The 15910-nt window shown below is 46.0% G+C and overlaps 1 protein-coding gene across 1 annotated transcript in view; it reads left to right on the top strand.

Annotated features, from left to right (window-relative positions):
• Positions 1–15910, top strand: part of LOC136577884 (dynein axonemal heavy chain 11-like) — a 390521-nt gene that overhangs the window by 69075 nt on the left and 305536 nt on the right. Inside the window, exons 14-15 of the mRNA XM_066577803.1 lie at positions 1341–1499; positions 14984–15067. Coding sequence (XP_066433900.1) covers positions 1341–1499; positions 14984–15067 — 243 coding nt within the window. The remainder of the gene's footprint in view (positions 1–1340; positions 1500–14983; positions 15068–15910) is intronic.

A 15910-nucleotide genomic window follows, 5' to 3' on the forward strand; every position in this document is an offset into this window, starting at 1 on the left:
CTTTAACTTCAGGTGGTGATGTTATCTCTACCTTCTTTACATGTCGTTGGTGGTCATCCTTCCTAGAGGTGAAAGAAGAAAAATCTGGAATCGGGGCTCAACCTTTCAAGTAAAGATGTTTTGGCAGTGAATGCAGGATCAAATCTTCTTTATTGAAAAGATATAAGCAGAATAAAACCACCATAAAATGTGTTGGATTAAGGACAGCAGTGTCACATTAGGTGCTAGCTAATCTATCCATAGCTCCACCAGTTTGGGACATTCGAAAGTGTGCATCCAGATTTGAAGATTTGATCCTCCATTCACTGTAAAAAGCCTCTTTACTTGCAAGGTTGTGCTATGTGCCAAACTTTGTTTCTTCTTTCATCTGCACATCATCTCAAGCCCACTACCTGTGAGGCGTACATCTGTCTGGCAGCACCTCCACATAGAGGATTGACTCAATCTTATAGTCTCACCATAGCCCTCGCCTCTAGGCACCACCTTAGGGTTGCTTCACTAATCCTCTTTCTATGTTTCCTTATAAATGTCTGTGGTCTCATAATCTTTTAAAAAAAAAAGATTTCTGGTTATTTTTATGCAGTGGACTGTCTACTTTTATTGGTCCACGATGTAGCCGTTCATCCTACTTGTCTTGTACTTATACTGTATGCTCTAAAATAATGCTGTAATGCAGAGGCATGACTAGAAGCATGCAAAATTTATAACAGGGCCCCCCACCTACCATGTGCCATTTATAGTACTGGTGTCTTCCTATAAAGGGGACTCCTAAGGCTCATGTGCCCCGTAGGAACTGCTGCCTCTGCACCTCCTATAGCTACTCCCCTGCTGTAACATCTTTGACATGTTCAAAGGTGTTTTTTACTTTTCTGTGTCATGCTTTTTCATAGACTCTAGCTTGAGGAACTGAAGCTCCAGGTATCAGGAATTCATAGTATGTACTCTGTTAATTGATGTTAGCAAATTTTGCTTGCCTATAAAAATCCAGTGAAAGAACAACAAAAAACGAAACCCTTAAAGTGTCCGACATTAAATATGTAACCTATTTTCCGACTACTAGACAAAGCCGTTTTCTGTATAGTCTTAGAAGAAGTAGGATATGAATTACTTCCACTCATCCGGAACCTGTCTATGAAATTCCCAGCCACAGTTTGACAGTGTTGTAACTGTTAGTGTTAAGTAGAACTTCGGCTATCCAAGCAATGAATCATCCCCTGTAAATACAGAACGAGCACTTTCTAAGACTTAGTCAAGTGTAACAGCAGATAATTCACACTTCTTGGAAACAAACTGTCACAACTGAGATGCAGCGTCTTTTGACAGAATATTCTTTTCTGTAGACCCATAGAAATATTTCAAGGTTGGAAGATGAGATGAGAAAACTGCAGGACACGGCAGACCTTTTTGAAGTGAACATTCCAGAATATAAGCAGCTACATCAGTGTCGGGCCGCCAGCATCTTGCTGAAGTTTGTATGGGATATAGTAATATTTGTGCGGGTAAGGTGAAACTAATAATTTGTATTTTTATTAAAAAGAAGAAAAGAAAAAAAAGTTTACAACCCAACCCAGAAAATTATAATAGAATTTAATTACAAGTTAATTACACATTTATGCCTTTCTCTGATTCCCAGCTTCTCGATCATCAATCTTGAAAGAGGGTGGAGTGTCCCATTTTGGGATTACCAGCAGTCAACTGTTATTATGTAATTGAACTCTCACTTCTGATCAGAGGGGTTTATGTACATTCTAACAGATTATATGTTTATTCTGGAAGACCTACCTGAATGAAGTTAGAGTTAAATACTGTAGGGCTGGGCAATATAGCCTAAAAATAAAATCGCTACATTTTTTTCACCTTTTAGACAATTTTTGATTCTAATTAGAGTTGAACGAACGTACTCTGTCGAGCTTGATGCTCGTTCGAGTATTAGCATACTCGATGGTGCTCGTTACTCGAACGAGCATCACGCCGTGTTCGACCCTGCCCCAGTTTTTGGCTCCTCCACGCTGTGACGTGCCTGTTTTGGCCCCTCCCCGCTGCGACACAGCGCACGCCAATTGCAAATTTTTTGGCAGGCAGGGGGAGAGAGAGGGAGAGGGAGAGAACACAAACCAAGAAAAAAAAAAATGCTTGGGACCCGCCGTCCCACATACAAAAATGCTCGAGTCTCCCATTGTAGTCAATGGGTTCGTTACTCAAGAAGGGCTCTAGAATTTTACGAACAGCTCGTCTCGAATAACGCGGACCCGAGCATTTGCTCGGGTGCTCGTTACTTGGGACGAAATTATCGCGATGCTCGAGGGTTCGTTTCGAGTAATGAACCCCATTGAAGTCAATGGGCGACTCGAGCATTTTTGTATATCGCCGATGCTCGCTAAGGTTTCCATTTGTGAAAATCTAGGCAATTCAAGAAAGTGATGGGAACGACACAGCAACGGATAGGGCAGGCGAGGGGCTACATGTTGGGCTGCATCTCAAGTTCCCAGGTCCCACTATTAAGCCACAATAGCGGCAAGAGTGGGGCCCCCCTCCTCCCAACAACTTTTACTTCTGAAAAGCCCTCATTAGCAATGCATACCTTAGCTAAGCACCACACTACCTCCAACAAAGCACAATCACTGCCTGCATGACACTCCGCTGCCACTTCTCCTGGGTTACATGCTGCCCAACCCCCCCCCCCAAGCACGACGCAGTGTCCACAGCGCACACCAAAGTGTCCCTGCGCAGCCTTCAGCTGCACTCATACCACACCACCCTCATGTCTATTTATAAGTGCGTCTGCCATGAGGAGGAACCGCAGGCACACACTGCAGAGGGTTGGCACGGCTAGGCAGCGACCCTCTTTAAAAGGGGCGGGGCGATAGCCCACAATGCTGTACAGAAGCAATGAGAAATATAATCCTGTGCCACCGCCATCAGGAGCTGCACACGTGGGCATAGCAATGGGGAACCTATGTGCCACACACTATTCATTCTGTCAAGGTGTCTGCATGCCCCAGTCAGACCGCGTTTTTTTATAAATAGTCACAGGCAGGTACAACTCCGCAATGGGAATTCCGTGTGCACCCACAGCATTGGTGGCTCCCTGGAACCCACCGGCTGTACATTAATGTATCCCATTGCAGTGCCCATCACAGCTGAGGTAACGTCCGATTAAATGCAGGTGGGCCTCGGCCTACACTGCATGCCCCAACCTGACCGGGGTTTGTAATTCATAGACACAGGCAGGTACAACTCCCTATTGTGAAGTCCGTGTGGACCCACAGCATGGGTGGGTGCCAGGAAGCCACCGGCAGTACATAAATATATCCCATTGCATTGCCCATCACAGCTGAGATAATGTCATGTTTAATGCAGGTGGGCTTCGGCCCACACTGCATGCCCCAGTCAGACTGGGGTTCTTTAGAAGTGGACACATGCAGTTACAACTCCCTGTGGACCCACAGCATGGGTGGCTCCCTGGAACCCACCGGCTGTACATAAATGTATCCCATTGCAGTGCCCATCACAGCTGAGGTACATCCGATTAAATGCAGGTGGGCTTCGGCCCACACTGCATGCCCCAGTCAGACTGGGGTTCTTTAGAAGTGGACACATGCAGTTACAACTCCGTGTGGACCAACAGCATGGGTGGGTGCCAGGAAGCCACCGGCAGTACATAAATATATCCCATTGCATTGCCCATCACAGCTGAGATAATGTCATGTTTAATGCAGGTGGGCTTCGGCCCACACTGCATGCCCCAGTCAGACTGGGGTTCTTTAGAAGTGGACACATGCAGTTACAACTCCCTGTGGACCCACAGCATGGGTGGCTCCCTGGAACCCACCGGCGGTACATAAATATATCCCATTGCAGTGCCCAGCACAGCTGATGTAACGTCAGCTTTAATGCAGGTGGGCAAAAAATTAATTGGATTACACTGTAGGCGAGGGCCCCAAAAAATTGGTGTACCAACAGTACTAATGTACGTCAGAAAAATTGCCCATGCCCAACCAAGAGGGCAGGTGAAACCCATTAATCGCTTTGGTTAATGTGGCTTAATTTGTAACTAGGCCTGGAGGCAGCCCAGTTAAAATAAAAATTGGTTCAGGTGCAAGTTTCAACGCTTTAATGAGCATTGAAACGTATAAAAATTGTTTACAAAAATTATATGACTGAGCCCTGTGGGCCTAAGAAAAATTGCCCGTTCGGCGTGATTACGTCAGGTTTCAGGAGGAGGAGCAGGAGGAGGAGGATGAATATTATACACAGATTGATGAAGCTAAAAGGTCCACGTTTTTGATGGTGATAGAAAACAATGCTTCCATCCGCGGGTGCAGCCTACGTATTGTTTAGGTATCGCTGCTGTCCGCTGGTGGAGAAGAGAAGTCTGGGGAAATCCAGGCTTTGTTAATCTTGATGAGTGTAAGCCTGTCGGCACTGTCGGTTGACAGGCGGGTACGCTTATCTGTGATGATTCCCCCAGCCGCACTAAACACCCTCTCTGACAAGACGCTAGCTGCAGGACAAGCAAGCACCTCCAGGGCATACAGCGCGAGTTCAGGCCACGTGTCGAGCTTCAACACCCAGTAGTTGTAGGGGCAGAGGCGTCACGGAGGACGGTCGTGCGATCGGCTACGTACTCCCTCACCATCCTTTTACAGTGCTCCCGCCGACTCAGCCTTGACTGGGGAGCGGTGACACAGTCTTGCTAGGGAGCCAGGAAGCTGGCAAAGGCCTTAGAGAGTAATCCCCTGCCTGTGCTGTACATGCTGCCTGATCTCTGCGCCTCCCCTGCTACCTGGCCCTCGGAACTGCGCCTTCGGCCACTAGCGCTGTCGGATGGGAATTTTACCATCAGTTTGTCCGCCAGGGTCCTGTGGTATAGCATCATTCTCGAACCCCTTTCCTCTTCGGGTATGAGAGTGGAAAGGTTCTCCTTATACCGTGGGTCGAGCTGTGTGTACACCCAGTCATCCGTAGTGGCCAGAATGCGTGTAATGCGAGGGTCACAAGAAAGGCATCCTAACATGAAGTCAGCCATGTGTGCCAGGGTACCTGTACGCAACACATGGCTGTCCTCACTAGGAAGATCACTTTCAGGATCCTCCTCCTCCTCCTCCTCAGGCCATACACGCTGAAAGGATGACAGGCAAGCAGCATGGGTACCCTCAGCAGTGGGCCAAGCTGTCTCTTCCCCCTCCTCCTCATCCTCCTCATGCTCCTCCTCCTCCTCCTCAACGCGCTGAGATATAGACATGAGGGTGCTCTGACTATCCAGCGACATACTGTCTTCCCCCGCCTCTGTTTCCGAGCGCAAAGCGTCTGCCTTTATGCTTTGCAGGGAACTTCTCAAGAGGCATAGCAGAGGAATGGTGACGCTAATGATTGCAGCATCGCTGCTCACCATCTGGGTAGACTACTCAAAGTTTCGAAGGACCTGGCAGATGGCTGCCAACCAGGCCCACTCTTCTGTAAAGAATTGAGGAGGCTGACTCCCACTGCGCCGCCCATGTTGGAGTTGGTATTCCACTATAGCTCTACGCTGCTCATAGAGCCTGGCCAACATGTGGAGCATAGAGTTCCACCGTGTGGGCATGTCGCACAGCAGTCGGTGCACTGGCAGATGAAACCGATGTTGCAGGGTGCGCAGGGTGGCAGCGTCCGTGTGGGACTTGCGGAAATGTGCGCAGAGCCGACGCACCTTTCCGAGCAGGTCTGACAAGCGTGGGTAGCTTTTCATAAAGCGCTGAACCACCAAATTAAAGACGTGGGCCAGGCATGGCACGTGCGTGAGGCTGCCGAGCTGCAGAGCCGCCACCATGTTACGGCCGTTGTCACACACGGCCATGCCCGGTTGGAGGCTCAGCGGCGCAAGCCAGCGGTCGGTCTGCTCTGTCAGACCCTGCAGCAGTTCGTGGGCCGTGTGCCTCTTCTCTCCTAAGCTGAGTAGTTTCAGCACGGCCTGCTGACGCTTGCCCACCGCTGTGCTGCCGTGCCGTGCGACACCGACTGCTGGCGACGTGCTGCTGACACATCTTGATTGCGAGACAGAGGTTGCGTAGTAGGAGGAGGAGGAGGAGGAGGGTGGTTTAGTGGAGGAAGCATACACCACCGCAGATACCACCACCGAGCTGGGGCCCGCAATTCTGGGGGTGGGTAGGACGTGAGCGGTCCCAGGCTCTGACTCTGTCCCAGCCCCCACTAAATTCACCCAATGTGCCGTCAGGGAGATATAGTGGCCCTGCCCGCCTGTGCTTGTCCACGTGTCCGTTGTTAAGTGGACCTTGGGAGTAACCGCGTTGGTGAGGGCGCGTACAATGTTGCGGGAGACGTGGTCGTGCAGGGCTGGGACGGCACATCGGGAAAAGTAGTGGCGACTGGGAACTGAGTAGCGCGGGGCCGCCGCCGCCATCATACCTTTGAAAGCCTCCGTTTCCACAATCCTATACGGCAGCATCTCCAGGCTGGTAAATTTGGCTATGTGCACGTTTAACGCTTGAGCGTGCGGGTGCGTGGCGGCGTACTTGCGCTTGCGCTCCAACACTTGCGCTAGTGATGGCTGGACGGTGCGCTGAGAGACATTGGTGGATGGGGCCGAGCACCGCGGAGGTGAGGGTGTGGGTGCAGGCCAGGAGACGGTAGTGCCTGTGTCCTGAGAGGGGGGTTGGATCTCAGTGGCAGGTTGGGGCACAGGGGGAGAGGCAGCGGTGCAAACCGGAGGCGGTGAACGGCCGTCGTCCCACCTTGTGGGGTGCTTGGACATCATATGTCTGCGCATGCTGGTGGTGGTGAGGCTGGTGGTGGTGGCTCCCCGGCTGATCTTGGCGCGACAAAGGTTGCACACCATTGTTCGTCGGTCGTCTGCACTCTCAGTGAAAAACTGCCAGACCTTTGAGCACCTCGGCCTCTGCAGGGTGGCATGGCGCGAGGGGGCGCTTTGGAAAACAGTTGGTTGATTATTCGGTCTGGCCCTGCCTCTACCCCTGGCCACCGCACTGCCTCTTCCAACCTGCCCTGCTGCTGCACTTGCCTCCCCCTCTGAAGACCTGTCCTCAGTAGGCGTAGTAAACCAGGTGGGGTCAGTCACCTCATCGTCCGGCTGCTCTTCCTCCAATCCTCTGTGCGCTCCTCCCTCGGACTTACTCCAATTACTACTACCTGAGTGATAGACAACTGTGTCTCATCGTCATCGTCCTCCTCACCCACTGAAAGCTCTTGAGACAGTTGCCGGAAGTCCCCAGCCCCATGCCCCAGACCCCGGGAACTTTCCAAAGGTTGGGCATCGGTCACGACAAACTCCTCCGGTGGGAGAGGAACCATTGCTGGCCATTCTGGGCAGGGGCCCGGGAACAGTTCCTGGGAGTCTGCCTGCTCCTCAGAATGTGTCATTGTAATGGAGTGAGGAGGCTGGGAGGAGGGAGGAGCAGCAGCCAGAGGATTCAGAGTTGCAGCAGTGGACGGCGCAGAATTCTGGGTGGTCGATAGATTGCTGGATGCACTTTCTGCCATCCACGACAGGACCTGCTCACACTGCTCATTTTCTAATAAAGGTCTACCGCGTGGACCCATTAATTGTGAGATGAATGTGGGGACGCCAGAAACGTGCCTCTCTCCTAATCCCGCAGCAGTCGGCTGCTATACACCTGGATCAGGAGCTCGGCCTGTGCCCACACCCTGACTTGGGCCTCCGCGTCCTCGCCCGCGTCCACGTCCTCTAGGCCTACCCCTACCCCTCAGCATGCTGTATTACCAGTAGTGCAGAAACAGAACGCTGTAATTAAATGTGCCGCTTATTGGCCTGTGGTTGGAGGCTGAGTTCGCTTACGGAACGCACAGCAGAGCCAGGAAACAATTTTGCACACGCCTGTAGTGAGACGTAGGTGCGTATGACTGAGCTAGTGGAATTCACAGCGCAGAAGCAGTCAAGTGGCCAAAGGCCAGTAGTAGGCCTTAAGTATTTTGCTTCTATTTTTTTAAAATGCTGAGCTGATACAGCAGACAGATACTGTAGGCAGCGTATAATATTATGTATACTCTTTCCCTCTGGCGGGATGACAGCGCTGATGTTACAGAGACAGCAGATCCAGGAAACAATTTTGCGCAAGCCTGCTGTAACGTTTAGCTGCGTATTAATTAGGACTACTACCCCCAGCAGACACGCAGTAAACTGAAGACAGTCACAGGCAGCCCAAGTATAGTATTTTTCCCCAATTTTTTGGAAAAAGCCCACTGCCTATATAGCCTGAATATCTCTTTCCCTGCCTCACCAGTACTGGCCCTATACTCTGTACAATGACTGCAGACTGCGGACGCAATGCTCTGCACGGCCGATATACAAAAAAAAAAATTGTGCAACACTGCTTAAAGCAGCCTCAACAGTACTGCACACGGTCAGATGTGGCCCTAAGAAGGACCGTTGGCGTTCTTTAAGCCTAAAATAACTCCTAACGCTCTCCCTATAGCAGCTCCGGGACCAGCAGCACTTTCCCTGATCTCTGTCAGAACGCATCTGTGGCGAGCCGCGGGAGGGGCCGATTTATATACTCGGGTGACACCTGATCTCGCCAGCCACTCACTGCAGGGGGGTGGTATAGGGCTTGAACGTCGCAGGGGGAAGTTGTAATGCCTTCCCTGTCTTTCTATTGGCCAGAAAAGCGCGCTAACGTCTCAGAGATGAAAGTGAAAGTAACTCGAACATCGCGTGGTACTCGCCTCTAGTAACGAGCATCTTGAACACGCCAATACTCGAACGAGTATCAAGCTCGGACGAGTACGTTCGCTCATCTCTAGTGCTCGCTCATCTCTAGTGCTCGCTCATCTCTAGCTATAGGGCTTTTACAGGCAAAATAATTAAGAATGTTTGTTTTCATACTGTAAGAACCATGCAGCAAATAACCACATTAAAAATCCATGGCAATTCACAATCAGACACGTGCACAGGCAGGGAGAGTCATGAGAGCAGCTCATAGGAGAAGAAGGAAGAGTTGGATGTTGTGGGATGTCACAGAAAAACATAAGGGCTGTATCCTTCACCATCAGCTACCACTAGTCATAGCAGCACCAACTTCAGGTCCGCAGCTTGGTCTTCTCACAGGACTTGTGTAGCCTGGGCATTCTTTCAAACCGCAGGTGATGACAGAAAAGTGATCATCTATAAGATCTGCGGTAAGCATTTAAAATACAGCAAGTACATAAACAACCTCCACATAATGCGTATGAACAGTTACATGAACTCTCATCATCTGCTGTCTCGAGGGCAAAGCGTTTGCCTCATTCTGCGCTCTTTTTTACTGCTGCAGCTGCCTCTTGCACCATCTCTCTCCTTATGCAGTAACCTCTGAGTACAGGGAAGACGTTTCGTGTAGTGGCAGTAGAACGCCTAATTCAGGCGCCTCTTCCATAATTGATGACCCGGCTGCAGGCTTCAGAGCCAGGAGTGGGGGAAGGAGAGCAGAAGTTGCGCCACCAGCATCACCTTCACTGATATTGAGATCTACCCCATATTTCATCATGTTCCAGGTCAGCAACCAGACCTCCATTTCCCCACTGTAGGAATGCCTTCCACAATGGGATTCTATGTGCTTACCCACAGTACCGGATACTTAGCCACCATTTTTTGCACACAAACCCATCTCTGACCTACACCACCAAATGAGTAATGCAGCGCTTTATAAACAATTGCCCAGGTTTACATTCACTGCTTGAAAAGGCCAGGAAAGGGTAGTTGCACTTTCAGTGTTCACACCCAGTTGCATCTTCTTGAAGACGTTTCTTCACCTAAGGGAGAAATATGAAGGGGGGATAATATAGGTCCAGAGGCAGGGTAGAGGCTACACAACATTCTATCCATCCATCACTAACCCTAGCTATTCTACGTGGATGGCAGGACCACCTGGAGGACACTCTCAGGTCTGACCCCAAAGAATGTGGACCATCATCCTTAGGCACTTTGAGGCATATGAGTACTTTTATGCTGCAGTAGTGCTTGCAGAAGGACTGTCACATTGCCCACACTAAAACATCAGATCATAACTGGGTGGCCACCCTCCTTGATTTCCGCTACATGGCTAAAATGACAAATCTCATTCTAGCAGGGGAGAGGAATCTCAAAATACAGCCTGAGTAGAGCATTTTCCCATGGCCATGGGGATGCATCCACATTGGATTGCAGCTCTGAGATTAATTGCAGATGAATAGGAATCCCCTGCGGTACCACCACTACAGATGGCAAGGGAAGAATAACAGAGGCGTGGCGTAGTTTTTTCAGCCGGTTGCAGCCTGCAGCAACAGCAAAGGGTAGTACTCACCCTTGCTGTTGGGTGAGTACTACATTGCTTTTAAAACAAGTAACTCACTTGCTGTCTCTCTTGGCATCATTTTTGACCTTGGAGACCCTACGAGGGCCTTTTTTTGTTGTTTTAACTTACACCCATGTGCTACAAGTGACTCCCACACCACTGTACACTATTTTTACCAATTTTATGGGAGAAGTACAGTGTTCCATAGATGTGTGCCTGTGTTTTCTTGCAATTTATGTGGCTTTGGCTGCACTTGGGACGACATGGAGGGCAAATTAGTGTACCTGATTTTTACTCCCATTGCCTTCAATGGGAGTCGGAATTAGTTGTCCCAATTCATGATGATTTCGGTGAAATCTGCCCAATTCTGACACTAATCGCTTATCACTAGTTATAGATATACTTGCGCTATGATGTCCATATTCCTTAATAGGGCATATGTACACTGCCTGTTTTTCTGAGACAATCCCTTAAACCCCTTGAGTTGTGTTCGTTCCACAAGAAAAGGACTTCACAGTTTTGGATGAACAAAGATTGTCTACTACAAACAGCTGTGACTCCGGTTCTATCAGTGCTACAAGCATGCTTTTTGGTGTCATTTTAAAGCAGATTCTTGGCTTAACACCAAGAAGCTTATCAATAACACCGAGAGAACCAGAACTACAGCTGTTTGAAGTGGGGTCGAGAGCACTGAATTTATAGCAGTCACTTCAGTCCAAATGGGGGACGATCATGAAGCAGAGAAGATCTGTAATTCCTCCATCTATCCTCCTGTTTCAGGGGAGGGTTAACATAGATTTTTGTTCATGTTATCCTCCTCCCTTCCCCTTATGAATCAGCATATTTGCTCTCTGATTGTCACATTTGGGGGTCTATTTTTTTTCCCAGAAAAGGAGTGGGAAGATAAGCACTTGCTCATGTAATTACTCTTCTACACCATTTAAACTCAAAAATGCTGTAGTCCTTGCTGACTGCAGTATGTATACATTTTACTAGTAATTTTTTTTTTACAATAATTTTTATTGAAAATTTTCCAATATGTAAAAGAATATGGCAGTAGACAAAGTTATACAGGCGTCTCATGGTTATTCAGACGTATCATGAGTAATTACAAAACACTATGTAATCTTGCTATGCTAATGATAACAATGTAGTAGTATTCCAGAATAGCCAGGATTTTCTTGCCTTTCATTGTCATTTTTCTTGTACAAGCAGTTCACAGAAATCAATGGCCTGAGCAGGGGCCAAATTGCAGATCAAGAAGGGAAAGGAAGGAAGGAGGGAATGCTCTGGGGGCAAGGGGGTTCTTCTCTCCTGAGGCTGCTACCCAGAGGGTAGAGGAAACTGCAAGGCCATGTTTTCGGTATTATATTTATAGAGAGGTTGATGGGCTAACCCCCATTACAGAGAGGGCATAATCTGTCCATGGTGTCCAAATACTGAGTAATCCGTCATACTTGTTTTGTGTTATCGTTGTTAATTTTTCATTAATCAAGTACCAGTTCATTTGGCACTTAACCTCGGAAAAGTCCAAGCTTTTTGCCAGGAACGAACAATAGTTTGTTTTGCTGCTGGAAAGAAGAATGAGATTAGTTTTCTAGAGTATGGATATATACCCTGTTTCCCTGAAAATAAGACATACCCTGAAAATAAGACATAGCATGATTTTCCAGAATTTTTGAGGATGCAAAATGATTTTTCAGGCTTTTGGAGTATGCTTGAAATATAAGCCCTACTCCAAAATTAAGCCCTGCTAACAGTTAATTAAACAAGTCAATTTAAATAGTGTCCAGGCAGCTATACATGTGAAAAAGTTAAACTTTTTTGAACAAAAATTAATATAAGACACTGTCTTATTTTCGGGGAAACACGGTATGTATTTTCAATCTGTTTGTTCAACAAAGCTTCCCATGGGTTTTTACGCAAGTTATGGTAGGTTACTGAATTTGTCCAATCCAGAGTCTTTTGACCCTAGGGCAGGACCACTATATGTGGAACATGTCTCCAGGGGAGTGGGAACCCCAGAAGCAATCCTTGGAGTAGCCGGGGACCGCATGTGCTATTCTGGTGGGAACTAAGTATCAGCATAGTAGAATTTTATATGATGTTTCTAACATTAGTGTATTGCAGTGTATCTACAATTGGTAGACCTCCTAATCTGAGACCACTTGTCCTCATCTAGGGTATTGCCTATATCCCTTTCCCATCTTTAGGCTGCATTCAGACGAATGTATATCGGCTCGGTTTTCACGCCGAGCCGATATACGTTGTCCTCGTGTGCAGGGGTGGGAGGATGGAAGAGCCAGGAGCAGGAACTGAGCTCCCGCCCCCTCTCTGCCTCCTCTCCGCCCCTCTGCACTATTTGCAATGGGGAGAGGTGGGGCGGGGCTAATTCTCGGAACTTAGTTCCGCCCCCAGCCCACCTCTCCCTATTGCAAATAGTGCACAGGGGCGGAGAGGAGGCAGAGAGGGGGCAGGAGCTCAGTTCCTGCTCCTGGCTCTTCCATCCTCCCCCCCCCCCCCTGCACACGAGGACAACGTATATCGGCTCGGCGTGAAAACCGAGCCGATATACCTTCGTCTGAATGCAGCATTAAACATATGATAGTTGTGCGCGGTATGTGGAATGTACAAGTCTTGAGTAGATTTGCAAGATTAGGCCTTTTACTTGTAGGTATGTAAAACAAAATATTTCAGAGGAGGTTATAGTTAATGGGAAGTTTGTGTTCTTGAGAAGAGAGGATAGAAAATTCTTAAGCTGTAGGTTATGAAATATCTCAGAAGGTGGTAGGTCTATATTCTTCAGAATGGTGGGGAATGTACCCATACCATCCGTTAAAAAAAAAGTTATTTTCCCCTTACACAATGCTTTTTTGAAAGAGAACAAATAAAATTACACATAGTTGATATCACTGCATCCATAAGAACCTGTACTATAAAATATTATATTATTTATCTAGCATGGTAAATTCCATTAAATATTTATTTATTTAAAAAATGCCAAAATTGCAATTTTCTGTTAATTTTGCTCCCCCAAAGCCAGAAATAAAAAATAATCCAAAAGTCATAAAATACCTTCCGTATATGGAATCAATAATAGGTCATCCTACAAAAAGCAAGCCATCATTCCCCTCTGTCGATGGAAAAATAAAAATGCTCTGTTCTTCGAATGTGGTAACACACAAAATGCATTTTTGTTAAAAAAAAAAAAAGGTTTTATATTGTGCAAAAGTAGTAAAACGTAATAAAGCCTAAATAAATCTAGTGTGGTCATTCTTGTAATGACCCATAGAATAGAACTAAAATAATATTTTTACCGCACGGTGTATGCTCCAAAAAGAAATCCCCCCTCCCCACAAAAAAATAGTGAAATATCTTTTTTCATTTAAACTATTAATAAAAATACATTATAGTAGTTATTCAATACATATATAGACCCACAGTTGGTACCTGTAAGAACAAGAACTCACAAAATACAAGGTCTCATACAGCCACATTGATGAAAAATTAAAAAGTTATGACCGCTGGAACACAGAAGGAGAAACAAATTACTGGTTTTAAGGCTAAAATTAAATGTCACTTAAGCTGACTGAGTTCTGTTCCAAATATTTTTACAGTAGACATAAATTCAAAATCTACAATAAGAAGCTGACATTTCAGGAGTGTTTTCTGATTTTAATGTGACTGTAAAAGCATATAAATAATCAGTAAATCACTGCAGATATTTTGTAGGATACGTTTACTCCAGACACTTCTAAGACACAGTGAAAGATATACCCAATGCAATGTTCAGCAGACTATATATGTTATTAAACATTGGGGTAATAGAAACACTATTGGGTACGCAGAGCACATAAGGTGCTTAAGGTGTATTTGTTTTCTATATATAGCTGTTTGTATAGGAGCTGCATACACAAAACGGTGAAATATGTTCAATCAACACTCTATATGAGATGTGTTAGAACAATGAAAAACAAATGGTTGCAGAAGTGTGCATACATCTAAAATAGGGAGGACATTTTGAAATGAGCTTATAGCACTCTTGGTACTATTCAATTCTATTTTTTTTATTATGTATGACCCACAGTCGGGTCACTGCATGAGCTCATCCTTTATCTACCTCAATTAATAAACTACATGAAAATAGTTGCCGCTGAGACTCTGCTAAATTAGTTGACATCAACATGCTCTGGCCAATTAAACACTGACGTTGATAAGTTTGGCTATTTGTTTTTCATCATTGCTATAATTGCATAGTCATTACCTTGGTGTGAAATTGCACTGCTAGCAAGATTTTATGTGTGACTCTTGAGTTAAAGTGAGGAGCAACCAAACAAGTCCACAAAATCAATGCCAACAGCTTTGTTTAAACCCAAATTATGGGAAAAACAATCTGTATTTTAAGTGTAAATGGAAACATGGATTTACTTTTCTGTCTACAAAGGTACAGAAAATGTTAAATTACTATAGTCAACTATTTACTTTGAAAAATACTTAAAGTTTCCAACTCCCTTAAATTCTGAAGGTTTTGAAGACTTTATGAACAATGTAAATATATCAATATGGCAAAATAATATTCACTGTGGTTCTATTAACACAGCTTGATTTTATATAACTAGTGAGTACAGAACATTACATGGCACCTAGTGACATTTTCATATTTTCTCACAAAGTTGCAATTTTTGCTTTTGCATTAGACAAGCATCAAGGACTGGATGAAAACGCCATGGAAACAGATAAATGTTGAAAAAATGGATATGGAGTTGAGAAGATTTGCAAAGGTAAGGACAGGTAATGCATGCAAAGACATGTTTTACATAGAAAATATGTCATTCTCATTTGGTGTGAGTCACTTAAACTATTGATGAGCTATCCTTGCATGTCCACCATTCGGAATCCCCGCCGTTCAACTGAAAAAGAAGTCCACACTACTCGCGTGAGTTTTGTGGCCTCTTCTCAGGCATGTGACGTCAAGTTCATTGGTCACATAGACTGAGAGCAGCTCGGTCCCTTTCAGGCTCAATGGGATTGAGCTGCAATACCAGACACAGCCACTATATAATGTACGGTGCTATACCTGGTATGGACTGAAGCAACAGTAGCACTCATCAGCTGATTGTCGGGGATCCTGAGTGGCAGACCTTCGCTGAGCAACTATTGATGATCTAGCTGAAGGACAGGTCATCAATAGTTTACTACTACAAAACCCCTTCAAGTATGCAAAGATCTATATGTGATGCTATTTTGTAGGGTCTTTTAATGTGGTAGTCCCAGCATAGTAGCATCCATATCCTGTGGATATGATATACTGTAAATGTCTATAATGGGAACAACCCTTTAACCTAAAAGTAGGTTTCAGGTATTTTTCACTTCTATTCTTTTAAAAACATGTCTTCAGCCAAAAGTGAAAACTTGTCTTATGGGCAGTAACTGTGTACGTATTTTTCTTGTAAACTCATCTGTTTGGGCTCCAAACTTCCTGTCAGCCATATTAGCTATCATTGCATCAAAATTTCAAAAAGATTCTCCCTCTCAAGCTCCTTTTAGCAACCATTCCCATCCCTCTCACTATGCCTGATTGAATCTTTGCCTGTAGTTGCGTAGCCTAAAGGATTTTTTTTGCT

The sequence above is a fragment of the Eleutherodactylus coqui genome, chromosome 8 (genome assembly GCF_035609145.1).
Source record: "Eleutherodactylus coqui strain aEleCoq1 chromosome 8, aEleCoq1.hap1, whole genome shotgun sequence".
Classification (NCBI taxonomy): Eukaryota; Metazoa; Chordata; class Amphibia; order Anura; family Eleutherodactylidae; genus Eleutherodactylus; species Eleutherodactylus coqui.